The sequence below is a fragment of the Colletotrichum truncatum genome, assembly GCF_014235925.2.
Source record: "Colletotrichum truncatum strain CMES1059 chromosome Unknown Contig_0003, whole genome shotgun sequence".
Classification (NCBI taxonomy): Eukaryota; Fungi; Ascomycota; class Sordariomycetes; order Glomerellales; family Glomerellaceae; genus Colletotrichum; species Colletotrichum truncatum.
The window spans coordinates 5,196,581-5,209,679 of record NW_027222400.1 but is presented as its reverse complement, the minus strand read 5'-3'; the positions used below and the strand labels follow the sequence as shown (position 1 = coordinate 5,209,679).

The window sequence follows — 13,099 nt, the reverse complement described above, 5'->3', positions numbered from 1 at the left end:
AAGCTCAGTATCGGCATATCCGATGGAGTCCACCAAGTTACCTCAAAACGACAAGAAGGAGCATAAGCTTGGTGGCCGTGCAAATAGAGGCCCAAGGTGAAATGGGCCGCGGTTGTTTCTTAGCATAATGCTATACAGCACAGAAAGAGTTGTGGAGAAGGCTTCGTGCCTCCTTTTCTCAGCGTTGCTTGAGCACTTGTCACATCTTCTGCCCCCGACAAAGCCCCAGACTGTTTCCTTCTTATCGAGTTCGATAAAGCCGAAATCCTAAATTATCATCAATATTTGCCTCTGGAACACTTCACTTACCAATACCCTGGGCCAGTCGTCTAACTTTGCAAATGTGTCTAATCTTGCCCAAAAAGGCAAACCACCGTCCACTTCTGATTTCGAGCTAGGTACTATCGGTAACCGTATGGTCAAGTATAGTTTCTACGAACGGTCTTCTCGGTTGATTCAGGATTGGGGTTACTTGGACGCTTCTGAACAACAGTTTCGACTAACTGAACTCTTCTTGTTCACTGGGTTGGCAGGTAACCTTGACACGATAGTTACAGCTGCTGAAGTCTACGCAATTCGAGACTAAAAAATGAGAGGCATGCGTAATACTTAGAGCAACAGACAGCCCAAATACAACCTTGATTGTAGATCTCATTCTTTCATCCCTTACTCGTGAATGAAAAACTTGTAGAGAAAACGATCAAGTGGGCCAACATGTGATGCCGCGCACTTCGGACCTCGTACGAAGTTTACATAGGGCAACCCCCGTACTCAACAAGCTGTTGAAGCCGCAGTTCTCCTCTCTTTGCCTCAGAGCCTGCCTTTAATGTTTCGAGAATGAAACGGTATGATGTTTGTTATCAAAAAGCTACGTAATCAGGATCCGAGCGTCTTCTAATATCGGTTGTTAATATCCTCATTGGGCTGTGGAGGCAACGGGGGTGCGACGCTCTAGAGGGCACCAAAAAAGGCAGCAACACTTCCTCGCTGCTTTGGAGCTTAGAAAAAACACCACCAATACCTCCTATGTCTCTCTTTAGCCCTTCGGATAGGCGCCAATTACCTTCAACCTGTTATTTTGGATATGCTTTTCCGTGTTCACGAATAAACTTTCCGGGTTTGGTGCGTCTAACGAATGCTCAAAGTTTCGTTCACAGGAAGGTTTCTTCGTCGGGATTACAGGGGTACCCGTAAAGTGGGATTCCTTTCAAAGGGTAAAAAGTCTGTTAATCTTATGTCATGTCTAGGAGAAGTTCTAGAAGAAGTGCAAGCTGAACTGTTAATGTGAGACACACATTGGGCAGCCACAGAATCACTTCAACTCGGGATTTTATTTTACAGTTTTCTTATGCTTGTTCTGGCTTTAAGACTAAATTATTAGTGTAAAGTATCACACTTGTGGAGGATCGGGTTGACTTCAGAGTAGTTAATCTGAAGACTCCAAACACCATGGAGTTGTCTTTGGTACCAACGATGAAGATGAGCAACAGCCCTATTGCAAAGCAAGTTAAGGGACCTTTTTTTTCTTTCTTTTCTTTTAGAGCTAACAGTTTTGCTTGTCGCAACTATTGATTTGGGTAATTCGGCTGCGGTGGCATTAATGACAGTCAGACCGAAGAGGTGAGTCGACGGGCAATCAAGAAGCAGGAGCTATTGAGCGAATAGAGTATCAATTGAGTTTAACAGACATCATATAATTATGCCAAGATCAAAATATCATGAGTACATCCTACCCGCCACTGGTTCTTCTGCTAGGCCAGCCGTTAACCCGACAAAAAGTCGTTCCTCCGAGCCTGTCACGCCGCGAACTGTCCGCTTGATTTCTCCCCACATCAATGGTTGGGTCCATTCGTCTGCTTCATTTTCACCGCAGCCACCTGTTTCCTCTGTCTCTTGATAGTCATAGTTACCAGACTTATTCAGAGCCTGCTTCTCGCCTCGTCGCTGAGCGTGCTGGCAAGCGGCCGCAATGGCCACGGAGCAGCCACTCTGAAGAACCATGTTACCAGCGAGCCGTACTCTGCTGATAAGAAATAATGCAACGAGTGCAAGCACCGCCAATATTAGAGATAGCATCAGGTAGAGGCTTGAATAATTGGCCACCAGCAATTCTCCATCTCTATCACTATTCTCACGCCCAAAACCCATACGACCAAGTGAAGTTGCTGGCTTTCCCTGATAGCTGAAAAAGGAAATTTTGGAGAGAAAAAAGGCCTGTGATATAAGCCAGTGACTCGTACCGCCGAAGAGGAGAAGAGGAATGGCATATTTAGGAGGGATCTGAAGCCAGTACGCCGAGCGTTGCAGGCTGTTCAGGCCACGCTCTGGTCGCGTGACCCGTAGGGTCTGATGTTCTCGAGAAAAGTCGTTCCAGTCAGATGCTTGTAGGAAAGATGACAGTAGTGCGTTATACAGGAAGTAAAGAGCGCTGAAGAGTATCTGGGGGGTGTTGACTAATACAACAAGGGAAGCAAACGAGGCTTTTGCCAGTGTCGTCCAACCCACAATTGAGGCATAGTCCTTTGCTGTGAAGGAAGATAGAGAGAACGCTGTTGAACGGCGTTCACCTTCGGAGTCGGAAACCATTGCCATAATAAACAATGTTGTAACAACAACAATCGCAGCGGAGAACAGGGCCCAGGAAGAAATAAGCCGAGCCTTTGAAACAGCGTTATACCGTCGATACCTGCGAGTTTTCCATCTCAAGGGCTCAGGTATAACGTTTTTTGACCATCGAGATAGCAATTGTTTGCAGTCAAAGGCACCAAATCCTTCAGTGGATGGATCAGGTTGTCGGAGAAATGAAGCAATCGCGTCTCCCAACGTGTTCAAGGACCGATCCCTCACCACAAAGAATAACGCAACCATAACCAAAGTCTTTATGGCGTTACAAGAAATAGCCGTCAGTAAGAATGGCGTGTATATTTCCAGATTACACTGTTGACGAAGTGGCTCAGCCAAGCAATATACTGGCTCGGCAGGCACGAGTCCTCTACTACGGTCGGGGCTTCCAAACTTGGCCTGATGAGTCGGACATATAGGTGCATTAAACCGGCCATCATCACACATCCAGCTGTTATACTTGGCTGTGGTGATTAGCCCCGGCAACCTGGGAGGATCCTCGTGCGGTACGACCAAAATCAGATTGCGGTATGTGGTCTGCATTACCCCAGAGTAGATTGCTGCACACGACTCTAAAGTAAGCTTTTCCCATTGAGCGGCTTTGGGAACAATATCGTCGCGGAAATACTCTTTTAGAGCGCGTTCACTTTCCTGATTAACTTTGTTATAGGTTTGGGTCCAATTTGCGTCAAGTATGGTTGCCGCACCAGTGTCGAGGAAGGTTTCATCAAGTTCTGCGACAATGTATTCTGTCGTACTTTGTGTAGCTAGAATGGCTGAGTTGTATACTAGATGTAAGGGGAACGAGCTAAACAGTAATAGTGCCCAGCAAACCTGCCTTGGTAGGGACATGGCTCGAAGGTTGCGTATTGAGGGCACGCCGATGTTTAACCAACGACGCCTTGCATGTTCTTTGTTTACGTCCTCTCGAGTAGGTGCCATAGCCAACTGCATCGAATAGTTTGATGCAGCGAGAAGCACAGTGCCCATGATGTTGATTATCAAATGCGACAAGACGTTCCATTTCGAGACGGATACGCAGTCGCTGCGTAAGAGAACATTTGTTTTGTCTTGAGTGAAAGGCAGTTTCGACGACACGATAAGGAGAGCGAGGTTTAGTGCTAAGACAACTAGCGATAGAAAGGCGAACACAAGAAGCCATCGATGAAGCCGTATGACGGCCCCAAAGTCGTAATTCATGGCTAAACGCGCGATGGCGCAGACGGCGCAGATTCGGGGTAATATAACAAATCAGAAAATGGGATAAGAGCTCCTCAAGTAGTTATGTTACCACGAGTGCCTACACAGGCGCTGTTTTCTCGCTAAGCCTGCCACCTGCAAGGGAAGAAGTACGCCTTGAGCTAAACCCGCATTGGAAAGGTATCTTGGCATACGGCCTTAGCGGTAGATCTCGCCTATTTTGGAGCGAAGTCAGCCCATTTGGATTCCTGATTTCACCTCCTCATTCTTCCTAATAAGCGCTTTTTTGGGCGATGTCCTACAGCATTTTGAGACACAACTCGATTTACCTTGTCTGATGATGGCTTACCACATGAGAAAAAAGTCTCTTCGAGAATGCTAGCTTGCAAGGACCGAGAAAAAAAGGCCAACGGTGCAAGACAAGTTTTTCAGACTAACAGCCGGAGGTGGCCGCCCAAGCAATGCGGCAGGGGGCAGCCAGTAAACGTTGTCTCATCGGCTGCTGCATGACCTCGCTTTTGCCAAACCCTCAAATTTCTACTTCAATAACTACATTGGCTCGGTATTACATTAGTACACAAACAACTGCTTATCTGTCTCTATTATTCTAAGTGTTCCGACACAGGCATTACGTATTAATTGAGATCACTAACCCCTCTAGTACGCCTAGAGCTTGTATGTGTGAAGGGTCAGACCCCGCCTACAGGACTGCACACACACTTAATCTACCCTAGGTCCGACTCATCGTACCGAATCATTTCTTGAAAGAATACATAGTCTCAGCAACATCTTAGACTATTCAGGTCGATACTTTCATGTCCTTAAATAAAGGTAAGGCATCGACCTGGCATCCAGTCAAGTGTGTCTGTATCTGGTTTGATTTAAAACGCGCTTAATTAAACCGAACTGATCGACAACTTCATGCCTAAACCTTTGCCAACTGCATTACGTGTTAGTCAATACATGTTCTAGTGAAAAGCTAGTTGTGCGAGAGAAGAAAAAAATCCGCCATTTCACTTTCATTGGATCACAGTCTCTAGTCCAGCCTCTCGTTGTCTCTCGCAGTCGATCAAATCTATGTCCTCAAGTACAATTTGACCTACTTTAGATTCGACGCCAAAACAGTTACAAGCGTTGGCATACGTAAGAAATGCTTGCCATACTTGATCGGAACGCTTTATGGGTTCTTACTCACCTGAGTCTCTCGACTACATCATGTGTTACTTGGATTGTTCTGCGACTACCACATCATGTGGCCTTCTTCTTTCTTCAGCCACACGGGCCGTGTTCCTTTAGTAGACTCAGTGAAGATAACCCCACCCTTCTTCCCCGGCCAAGTGCGGGGTAAGAACTGCTTGGCACAAGGTGTTTTCGGTCGCGCTTAATCTAAACTGCATAGCATACACGAAAATCTATACATTTCAAAACGAATGAATAAGTTTTTGGGTAATAACGAAATGTGTCATAAAGATGTATCAACTATGGCAGTGATATGATCTTCTTAATTGTAATGATAGTTTTGGAATCACAGTAGATTGTCTTGGATATGAAGGTCTTATCTAACCCCAGTTGATAGCTGTTGCTGGTGACAATCTCACTGTGTTTCAGTGGACTTCTATTTCAAGGAAACCGTAAGCTAGTGGGCACATTAGAAAGGCATGCAGCTATTTACGAGAATAGGTAGACTCTCCCGCACAGCAATGGAGACTATGAGATGAAGTCCAAATGCAGCCGACGGTTAACCAAGCACATGAGACAACAAATACTGTGTTGGTATATGGGAAGGGTTGGGAAGGGTGCAACTCTTACAACTCATGGCGGGATTCACTCTGGAACCGAGGCTGCATTTACCTCTGGAGTAGTACACTACAAAAATCAAGTACAGCAACAACGGATTTGAAAAGCATCGAAAAATAATTCTAGTCCCTTCTTTTGTGTCATTCACCTCGCGTGTGTGGTCGGCAAGCTTCCGCTAAGAGGAGCTATGACCCCGTCCCCGACGTCGTCTCCCGAACACCACACTACATCCTTGAACGGAGCCGGGTAGATCATCCGTTGGCCCAATACCGTACAAGCTGGGGAAATGGGGTAATAACGTCAACGGGCCGGTTTATTACTACATAGGTGTCACCGGGTTGAGTTCCGAGATCGCATTAAGGTTTCCCACACACCCCGAGAATGCTCCGAGATATTTCTCGGGACCCTAACCGAAGCAATCCAATTCCTTATATCAATCGAGACCAACCTAACGTGTCGGTATGTCTCCCTACGTCAACTTTCAATATTGAAAAGGAGAAGAAAAAATCAACAATTAGTAAGTTGAAACTGAATTTGCATACCTTGTTGGAAATGCACTCCGCCAATGTAACCGTTAATACCACTAACACGAATGACCTTTTTAGTGTCTGGAAAACTAGTTCCTCTTACCATCGTCAAGGGCGCCGGCCACGAGTTCATTCCCCTGCCTCAGGGCGAGAACGCAACCGTTGCCGACTTTCATTCGTAAGATTTACTTATTCTAGAGTGGTTTTGCATTTATTAATATTCGATTTTGCAGCATCCGAACTCAGACCACCGAATCCCCTTCCCATCTGACCTCGGGGTTCTATAAAATAGTCGCCGGTCCCTCTCGGCCAGCACACTACACCTTTGAGGAGACGAAGTATATCCTCAGTGGTCAAATAGACATCTTGGTTCGTTTCCTCTCTACCCTTTTGTGAGTCGAGATTTTGTTAACAATGGCCTTTCTGGGGAATAGGATGAGGCAACTGGAGTTACACACCACTTGGTACCTGGTGATTTTGCCTTTTTCTACGTTGGCTCCAAAGTCCAGGTTTGTGATATCCCTCTTTACAAACAGTGAGCGACGAGCTGATATTCCCGCTTGAAAGTTTTCAACCAAGTCTGAGGGATTGGCTTTCTACGCCGTTACTCGGCCCGTAAGGGTCGCACACCCCAACCTCCAAGGACGGGAGGAGGATGTCAAGTCCAGACTATAAATAGAATAAGCAGAATGATTTTGAATGAAAGATGAGAAGATGCTTGGTATCAAGCAATGAATCATGATCTTGAAACGTATCTTTACTTCCTCCATGTGACTAAAATTTGTTAGATCATGGTTCGTTCAAGAAGTTGTCTATTCGATGATTGTTGCTGTGGTTCCCATGGAAGAGACGCTGCGTTCTCCTTGTACCCACAGTAGACGATATGACGAGCATTTCTAAACACTCCACCACCAGTCGGGGCAGTGGCTGGCTTGGGAGAGGAGTGCCTAGTCATGTGGGGTTAATCACACCAGAGCGTCGAATGGGCAAAGGTCTTGCTCCAAAATCTTATGATTTGGAGAACTTGGTTATTGTTCGCTGTAAAAGGTTTTCTGAATTGAGATTCGGGAAATCTGGATAAGAATGACATGTTGATGTCTGGGATTGAAGTTTTCTTGAACTCCGAGTATAATTATGATCATGAAGTTGTTAAGACAACGCCCAATGAGCATTATGCGTTGTCAAATAACTTTAACATTGAATCTCTAAGCGCGGATCTCGCTATGTTTCGTGCTGTTTGTACATTTCTTATCCTCGTTAAAGATGATTTACAGTTCCAAGTTCTTGAATGACTGACAACTGTCACATTGCCGAATGTTCCATCACCTCTTCAGACCCGCCCTCCCCGCTTGTTGGCGTTTCCAAAATCATCCGACTTACGGTCAAATGCCATCTGAGCTCTGGGAAAATGTAAGCCTGGATGTCAGGGCTATATCACGCTCGCCACCTGTCGAAGTAGCATTTGGTCGTCTGCGAGAAATTGACTCCGCTGCTTCCTCGACCGAAGTCTCTTGCAGCCCGCTCCCATCGGCCGTGCTGACGTTGGTGTTTGTGGTGGGAATATCTTCGGACCTTGAGATCCCAGATGCAATCTCGTCATTCGAAGTGGAAGGCGTATCGTTGTTGTCAATCGCCTTTTGACTGTTTTGCTCTTGTAGTTCGGTCTGAATATCTTTTGCTCGTTTCCGATGATCTGTTTCAAGTCTCAGTATCATTACGAAGTCTCGAAAAGCCATGTCTCGCTTTTCCTTTCCTAGTCTTCTCACTAATTTCCTTTCCTTCTTCAGTAATTGAATTCTCGGCTGCAGTGTTAACTTACCGAAATAAAGTTTGACGACATCTCGCAATAAAGGTAGCCACATCATCATAATGGTGATTTGGCCAAAGCCCCACTGGTCATCCTTGAATTCGTCACCTGCTGCTTTCTTCAAGAGTTTTTGATTCTTCGAAACTTGCTGCAACATGTTAAATGCGTCGTAGAGGAACATGCCACAAGTTCCTCCAACAAAGGCTAAAAAGAACAAATCCCTTAGCAACCGTTGATCGAGTAATAGACTCTTGAGAGTCTTGATCCAGGTTTCTCCCCAAGACCTAAACTCGAGGTTAGATTGAGTCGTAAGTTGTTCAAGGCCCGCAAACTCACAAGGAGCCATGAGTTTCTACAACAGTTTGATGTGTACATGCCACACAAGCCCTGCCTTGAACTTCCTCTGCATTATGTCGCAACTTGAAAACTATAAACAAGAGAAATAAGAACCCAATAGCAGGCGCCATATAAAAAAACGCAAAGTCTTGAACGTTCCAAGAGCCCGAAGGAAACCAACCCTCAGAATGCACAAAATCATGGCTGTAGCTAGGAAAGGGATATCCGTGCAGGGTTGCGCAAGTCCTCACGACCTCGTTGAGTGCTTTTGAACCAAGCGGAGACGCAGTACAACTAAACACCCGGAGCTCTGCAAACGCTATGGCGGAGTGGGCAACGGTAGTGACAAAATTCAAGACACCTGCAAGACCCTCGTGAACTTTGATGCGGTCAACGTCAATGTAATAAAGACGCCTCGCGATGAGATGGCTCAGGAAGGTGTAGCCGCAAGTACCCAATTCGTAAAACGACAGAGTTTTGAGAATTGGAATTTCCATGAGTGGTACATCCTTCCAGCCATGGCAACGAATACATGCTGCAATGATAATGGTTAACGAGAATAAAATATTGGCGAAATGAACTGAATTCGAAAATGATGTTACGCTTTTCCGTAAGTTTTCGAGCGAGGCTGACGTGGGGATCACTTGCATGATCACAGGGTGATCGAGAAGGAAATTGAGTATAGGCCCCAAGAGAACAAGAACTGCCTGAATATAATAGCATGCCATGGCCTTGTTATGCGCGTGTACATGTTAGACCAAGCGAATAAAAGTATGTGTCTGAAGAAAGAAACAAGAAAACAGAGTGATTTGTTACATACCCCGATTCCGGTTATGTCAGGGTTGCCTGATCCGTATAATTGGACGCATACATCTTTGCATTCTTGTACGTAATTAATAACAGCTCTGTAATCAGATTGCTCGATAAAATGGCCAAGTTCCTCAGCCATTTCCCAATGGTCTTTAAAGGTACAGAGGTTCGTGTGCTGTCCTCCAGGGTCTCCGGGAGACAGCTCCCCTGTTTCTTCTACTAGACCATCAGCTAACGAACTGGTTGATACAGCGAGCAATGTGAAGATCGCAATTTGGAGCCTCATGGTAGTATTCTAGTAGTTAGTTTCAGTTGCTACGACTGAACTTTGTATGAGCTGTGCTGGGGCTAGGTACAGCTAGCGCGGGAGTAATGAAGTGAGTTGGCGAAACAAGAAGGACATAAAGCTTAGCTAGGGAACACAGGAGGTATTGATAAACTAGAACTCCCACGCTCAAGACATAATTCAGCCTTGGCTGTGCTGACCACCCCCTACAATGGCGCAGCATTAAGGCCATTGGTTGCCTTGTCTTTAGCGCAACTATATGCATTAGCACTCAAAGCCCATCGAGTGCCGCTGAACCCCATCTCCGCCAAGGGAGGGGCAAGGCTCAATTTTCCGCTGTTCTCAACACATCATTTACTGAGCTTCAGGGCACATCTATTCTCTGTAGCTTCCGAGTTTGTCAGGGGTACTAGTAAGCTCTACTGATACAGAAGGTCAAGATACGTTACAAAATAAGAAACATATACGGATAAGTGAGGTACCACTTAGGCACTGATTCGAATTTGGAAAAAAACAGTGGCTATCCATGTGCAGTCTCGGCGAAAATGGGGTCCAGCAGCAGTCGATAAAATAGCACTCTAGACTCATGTCTCTCATGTACTAGGATTCCAGCCAGTAATAATTGGAGAATGAGATAATGTCAGGGTTGGGTGCGAGAGACTGTGCTACCGCGTACTTGCTCCTGCTTCCTACCTAGGTATTGATGAGAATAAAGCCGTCTTTGGAAGAACAAAATCAAGGAAAAGTTTTTACCTTAGACAAAGAAGTAACCAAATTTCCATGCATTGCAAGGCAATTCTCGTGACACATCCGACAAGACTGCAGCGAAGAGCCCTGAACACACTTACAAATGATCTCGAGGCAGCTGCCACTGGTTATTTGGGTAGCTGTCCTCTCCATAAGCCACACTGCGATCTGCCGATGATGTATCACCACGCAACTAGAAACTCCAGTTCCCAAGATGTCAAGACTTTACCCTAGCTAGATCGTTAATTTCCATCATATTTGGGGCGAAGGCGATGTTAGCTGTAATGAGGTTGCACTTAACTGCTCATTTAAGCACCTGAAGCCTTAGTGAATGGCTTAGGCTACAGCCTTCGGCGAAGAAGAGCATATGTCAAGAGGCAATCATAACGGTTGCAAGCCAAACTGTTGTCATCAAAGCGTACTCTCATTCTCTATAGGTTGTCTATTACTCATCATAACCTAGGTGTATTCCACTCGCGCCTCACGTTCTCTGCCTTTTTTTCCCGTAGCCCGCTCCCCAAAGACACATCCGCAACTCCACGACGCAACAACATCAACGCACATTTATGCCTTGATCAGCAAGTTCTCTCCAGTCATCTCCTCAGGCTGGGGCAGGCCCATGGCGCCCAGGATGGTCGGGGCGACATCACCCAGGACACCGCCGACCTGCTTCAGGCTCCAGCCCTCGGGGGCGTTGGCCATGATGAAGGGAACCTTGTTGGTGGTGTGGGAGGTCTTGGGCTTGCCGTCGGGGAACTTCATCTCCTCGGCGTTGCCGTGGTCGGCGGTGATGAAGAGGATGTAGCCCTCCTTCTTGCAGGCCTCGTAGATCTTACCGATGGCCTTGTCGGTGGCCTCGACACCGACGATGGCGGCCTCGTACACGCCGGTGTGACCGACCATGTCGGGGGGCGCGAAGTTGTTCATGACGAAGGGGAACTTCTGCTCGCCGAGACGCTTGGCGACCTGGTTGGCGACGCCATCGGCGGACATCTCGGGGGCCTTGTCGTAGGTGGCAACGGACTTGTTGGAGGGGACGAGATCCTGCTTCTCATCACGGGTCTCGAGGGCGAAGACCTTCTCGACACCACCGTTGAAGAAGAAGGTGACGTGGGCATACTTCTCCGTCTCGGCGATGTGGACCTGCTCAACGCCCTGCTTGCCGAGCCACTCGGCGAGCACGTTGCCCATGCGCTGGGGCTCGAAGGCAATCTCAAAGGGGTAGTCAGTCTTGTACTGGGTCATGGTGACGAGCTTGTCGATCTTGGGGTAGGGGAAGTCAGGGAGGACGGAGCGGTCGACGTCGCCGAGGAGCTGAGTGATCTGGCGGACACGGTCGGAGCGGTAGTTGAAGAAGAAGACGGTGTCGTCGTCCTTGATGCGGCCCTCATCGCCGCCGACGATGATGGGGGTCAGGAACTCGTCCTTGTCCTTGTCGCCGCCACGTGCGTAGCGCTCCTTGACGGTCTTGACGGGGTCGGTGCTCTCCTCACCCTCACCGAGGATCATACCCTTGAGGGCGATCTCGACACGCTCCCATCTCTTGTCACGGTCCATGGCGTAGTAACGGCCAACGACGGTGGCGATCTCGCCAATGCCGATATCCTTGGCGGTCTGGACAAGCTCCTCCATGTAACCGGCACCGGACTTGGGGTCGGTGTCACGGCCGTCGCCAAAGAAGTGGATGTAGACCTTGGGGACGCCGTACTGCTTGGCGGCTCTGAGGAGGTGGTAAAGATGCTCCTGCTTGGAGTGCTGCAAGTCAAAAGCGGTTAGCGATTTGGCATCATAAAAGTGAAATATCACGAGGAAAAACTGACCACGCCACCGTGGGAGACGAGACCGCAAAGGTGCAGTCTGCCGTTGCCGTTCTTGGCGCTCTCGAAAGTCTTCTTGATAACGGCGTTGTTGGGGAGCTCGCCCTGCTTGATAGTCTGGTCGATGCGAACGACATCCTGCCAGACGACACGGCCAGCACCGATGTTCAGATGGCCGACCTCCGAGTTGCCCATCAGGCCCTCGGGAAGACCAACGGCAAGGGATGAGGCGTCAAGTTCGCAGTAGCCGGTCTTACTCTTGGCGAACTCGTCCATGACGGGGGTGTTGGCGTTAGTGATGGCATCGCCATCCTTGGGGGATTCCGCACCGGGGACGCCCCAGCCATCAATCACGACTGTACGAGCGCAAAATCCACAGAATTAGCCAGCCAACCTCGAGATACAGGACAATGTAGGCGAGGGTGAGAATATAGTCGGGTCTGGGGGATTTGTGTTTGGGGGGAGGGGTAGGAGGGCGACGATGATCATCATCATGATGCTGAGAATCTGCTACCCTAGGCAGGCTGTCCTTGTTCTGCGGGTTCTGCTGGTTTTGCAACGCGACTCCTCTACCAGCTGCGGCACTCACACCACCACCACCACCACCAACGCCGACACCACCGCGGGGCTTCGAGGAGGGGCTCGGAGGGTTGGGAGGGAGATCTTTAGACGTACTCAGGCAGGCCTTCTGGTCGGTCTTGGCCATGGTGTATGGTATTTCAATGCTTCGAATTCTTTATAGAATGGGGTATGGAAGGGGGAAGAAAGAGGGAAAAGTCAACTAGTTGCGTGATTTTTTGGTATTTATTTTTTATGGTGGTGGTGAGAGAGCCTGGTTGAGGAGATTTGATTGAATCAGCCAATGTACCCGACCGACCCTGAACAAGCTCCGGCCTGTCTGCCGTTTCTCTCGTTTTATCAGTGTCAGTGTTTGGTGGGGGGTTATGTCATAGTATCACCGATAACCAGCTCCGTGTCGGACCAGCCCACAATAACACTGTCCAAATACGCCATATCTCCTGCCACCACACAGTGCTGTCTCCCTTGGCGACGGTGTGGGCTGATCAAAGCTGCCCCTCTGTTGACTTTCAACATTTTTTCTTAGCTGCCAATCGACGCCGCGCTAAAACGCCCGTGGTAGCTTTCCGGA

The 13,099-nt window shown here is 48.0% G+C and overlaps 3 protein-coding genes across 3 annotated transcripts; 1 reads left to right on the top strand and 2 right to left on the bottom strand.

Moving 5' to 3' along the window:
- Positions 1-1,716: 1,716 nt before the first annotated feature.
- Positions 1,717-2,592, bottom strand: CTRU02_206295 (uncharacterized protein; the record flags this gene model as incomplete). Its single annotated transcript, XM_036728107.1, has 1 exon — positions 1,717-2,592. One exon carries the CDS (start codon positions 2,590-2,592, stop codon positions 1,717-1,719), a length of 876 nt encoding a protein of 291 aa, XP_036580221.1.
- Positions 2,593-6,211: 3,619 nt separating this feature from the next.
- CTRU02_206294 (ethanolamine utilization protein) lies at positions 6,212-6,821 on the top strand (the record flags this gene model as incomplete). The annotated part of the gene is made up of 4 exons (XM_036728108.2): positions 6,212-6,324; positions 6,380-6,515; positions 6,581-6,655; positions 6,714-6,821. The coding sequence occupies 4 exons, from the start codon at positions 6,212-6,214 to the stop codon at positions 6,819-6,821; spliced, it is 432 nt and encodes a 143-aa protein (XP_036580222.2).
- Positions 6,822-10,696: 3,875 nt separating this feature from the next.
- Positions 10,697-12,655, bottom strand: CTRU02_206293 (2,3-bisphosphoglycerate-independent phosphoglycerate mutase; the record flags this gene model as incomplete). The annotated part of the gene is made up of 5 exons (XM_036728109.2): positions 10,697-11,887; positions 11,953-12,261; positions 12,344-12,416; positions 12,465-12,600; positions 12,625-12,655. 5 exons carry the CDS (start codon positions 12,653-12,655, stop codon positions 10,697-10,699), a joined length of 1,740 nt encoding a protein of 579 aa, XP_036580223.2.
- Positions 12,656-13,099: the final 444 nt, after the last annotated feature.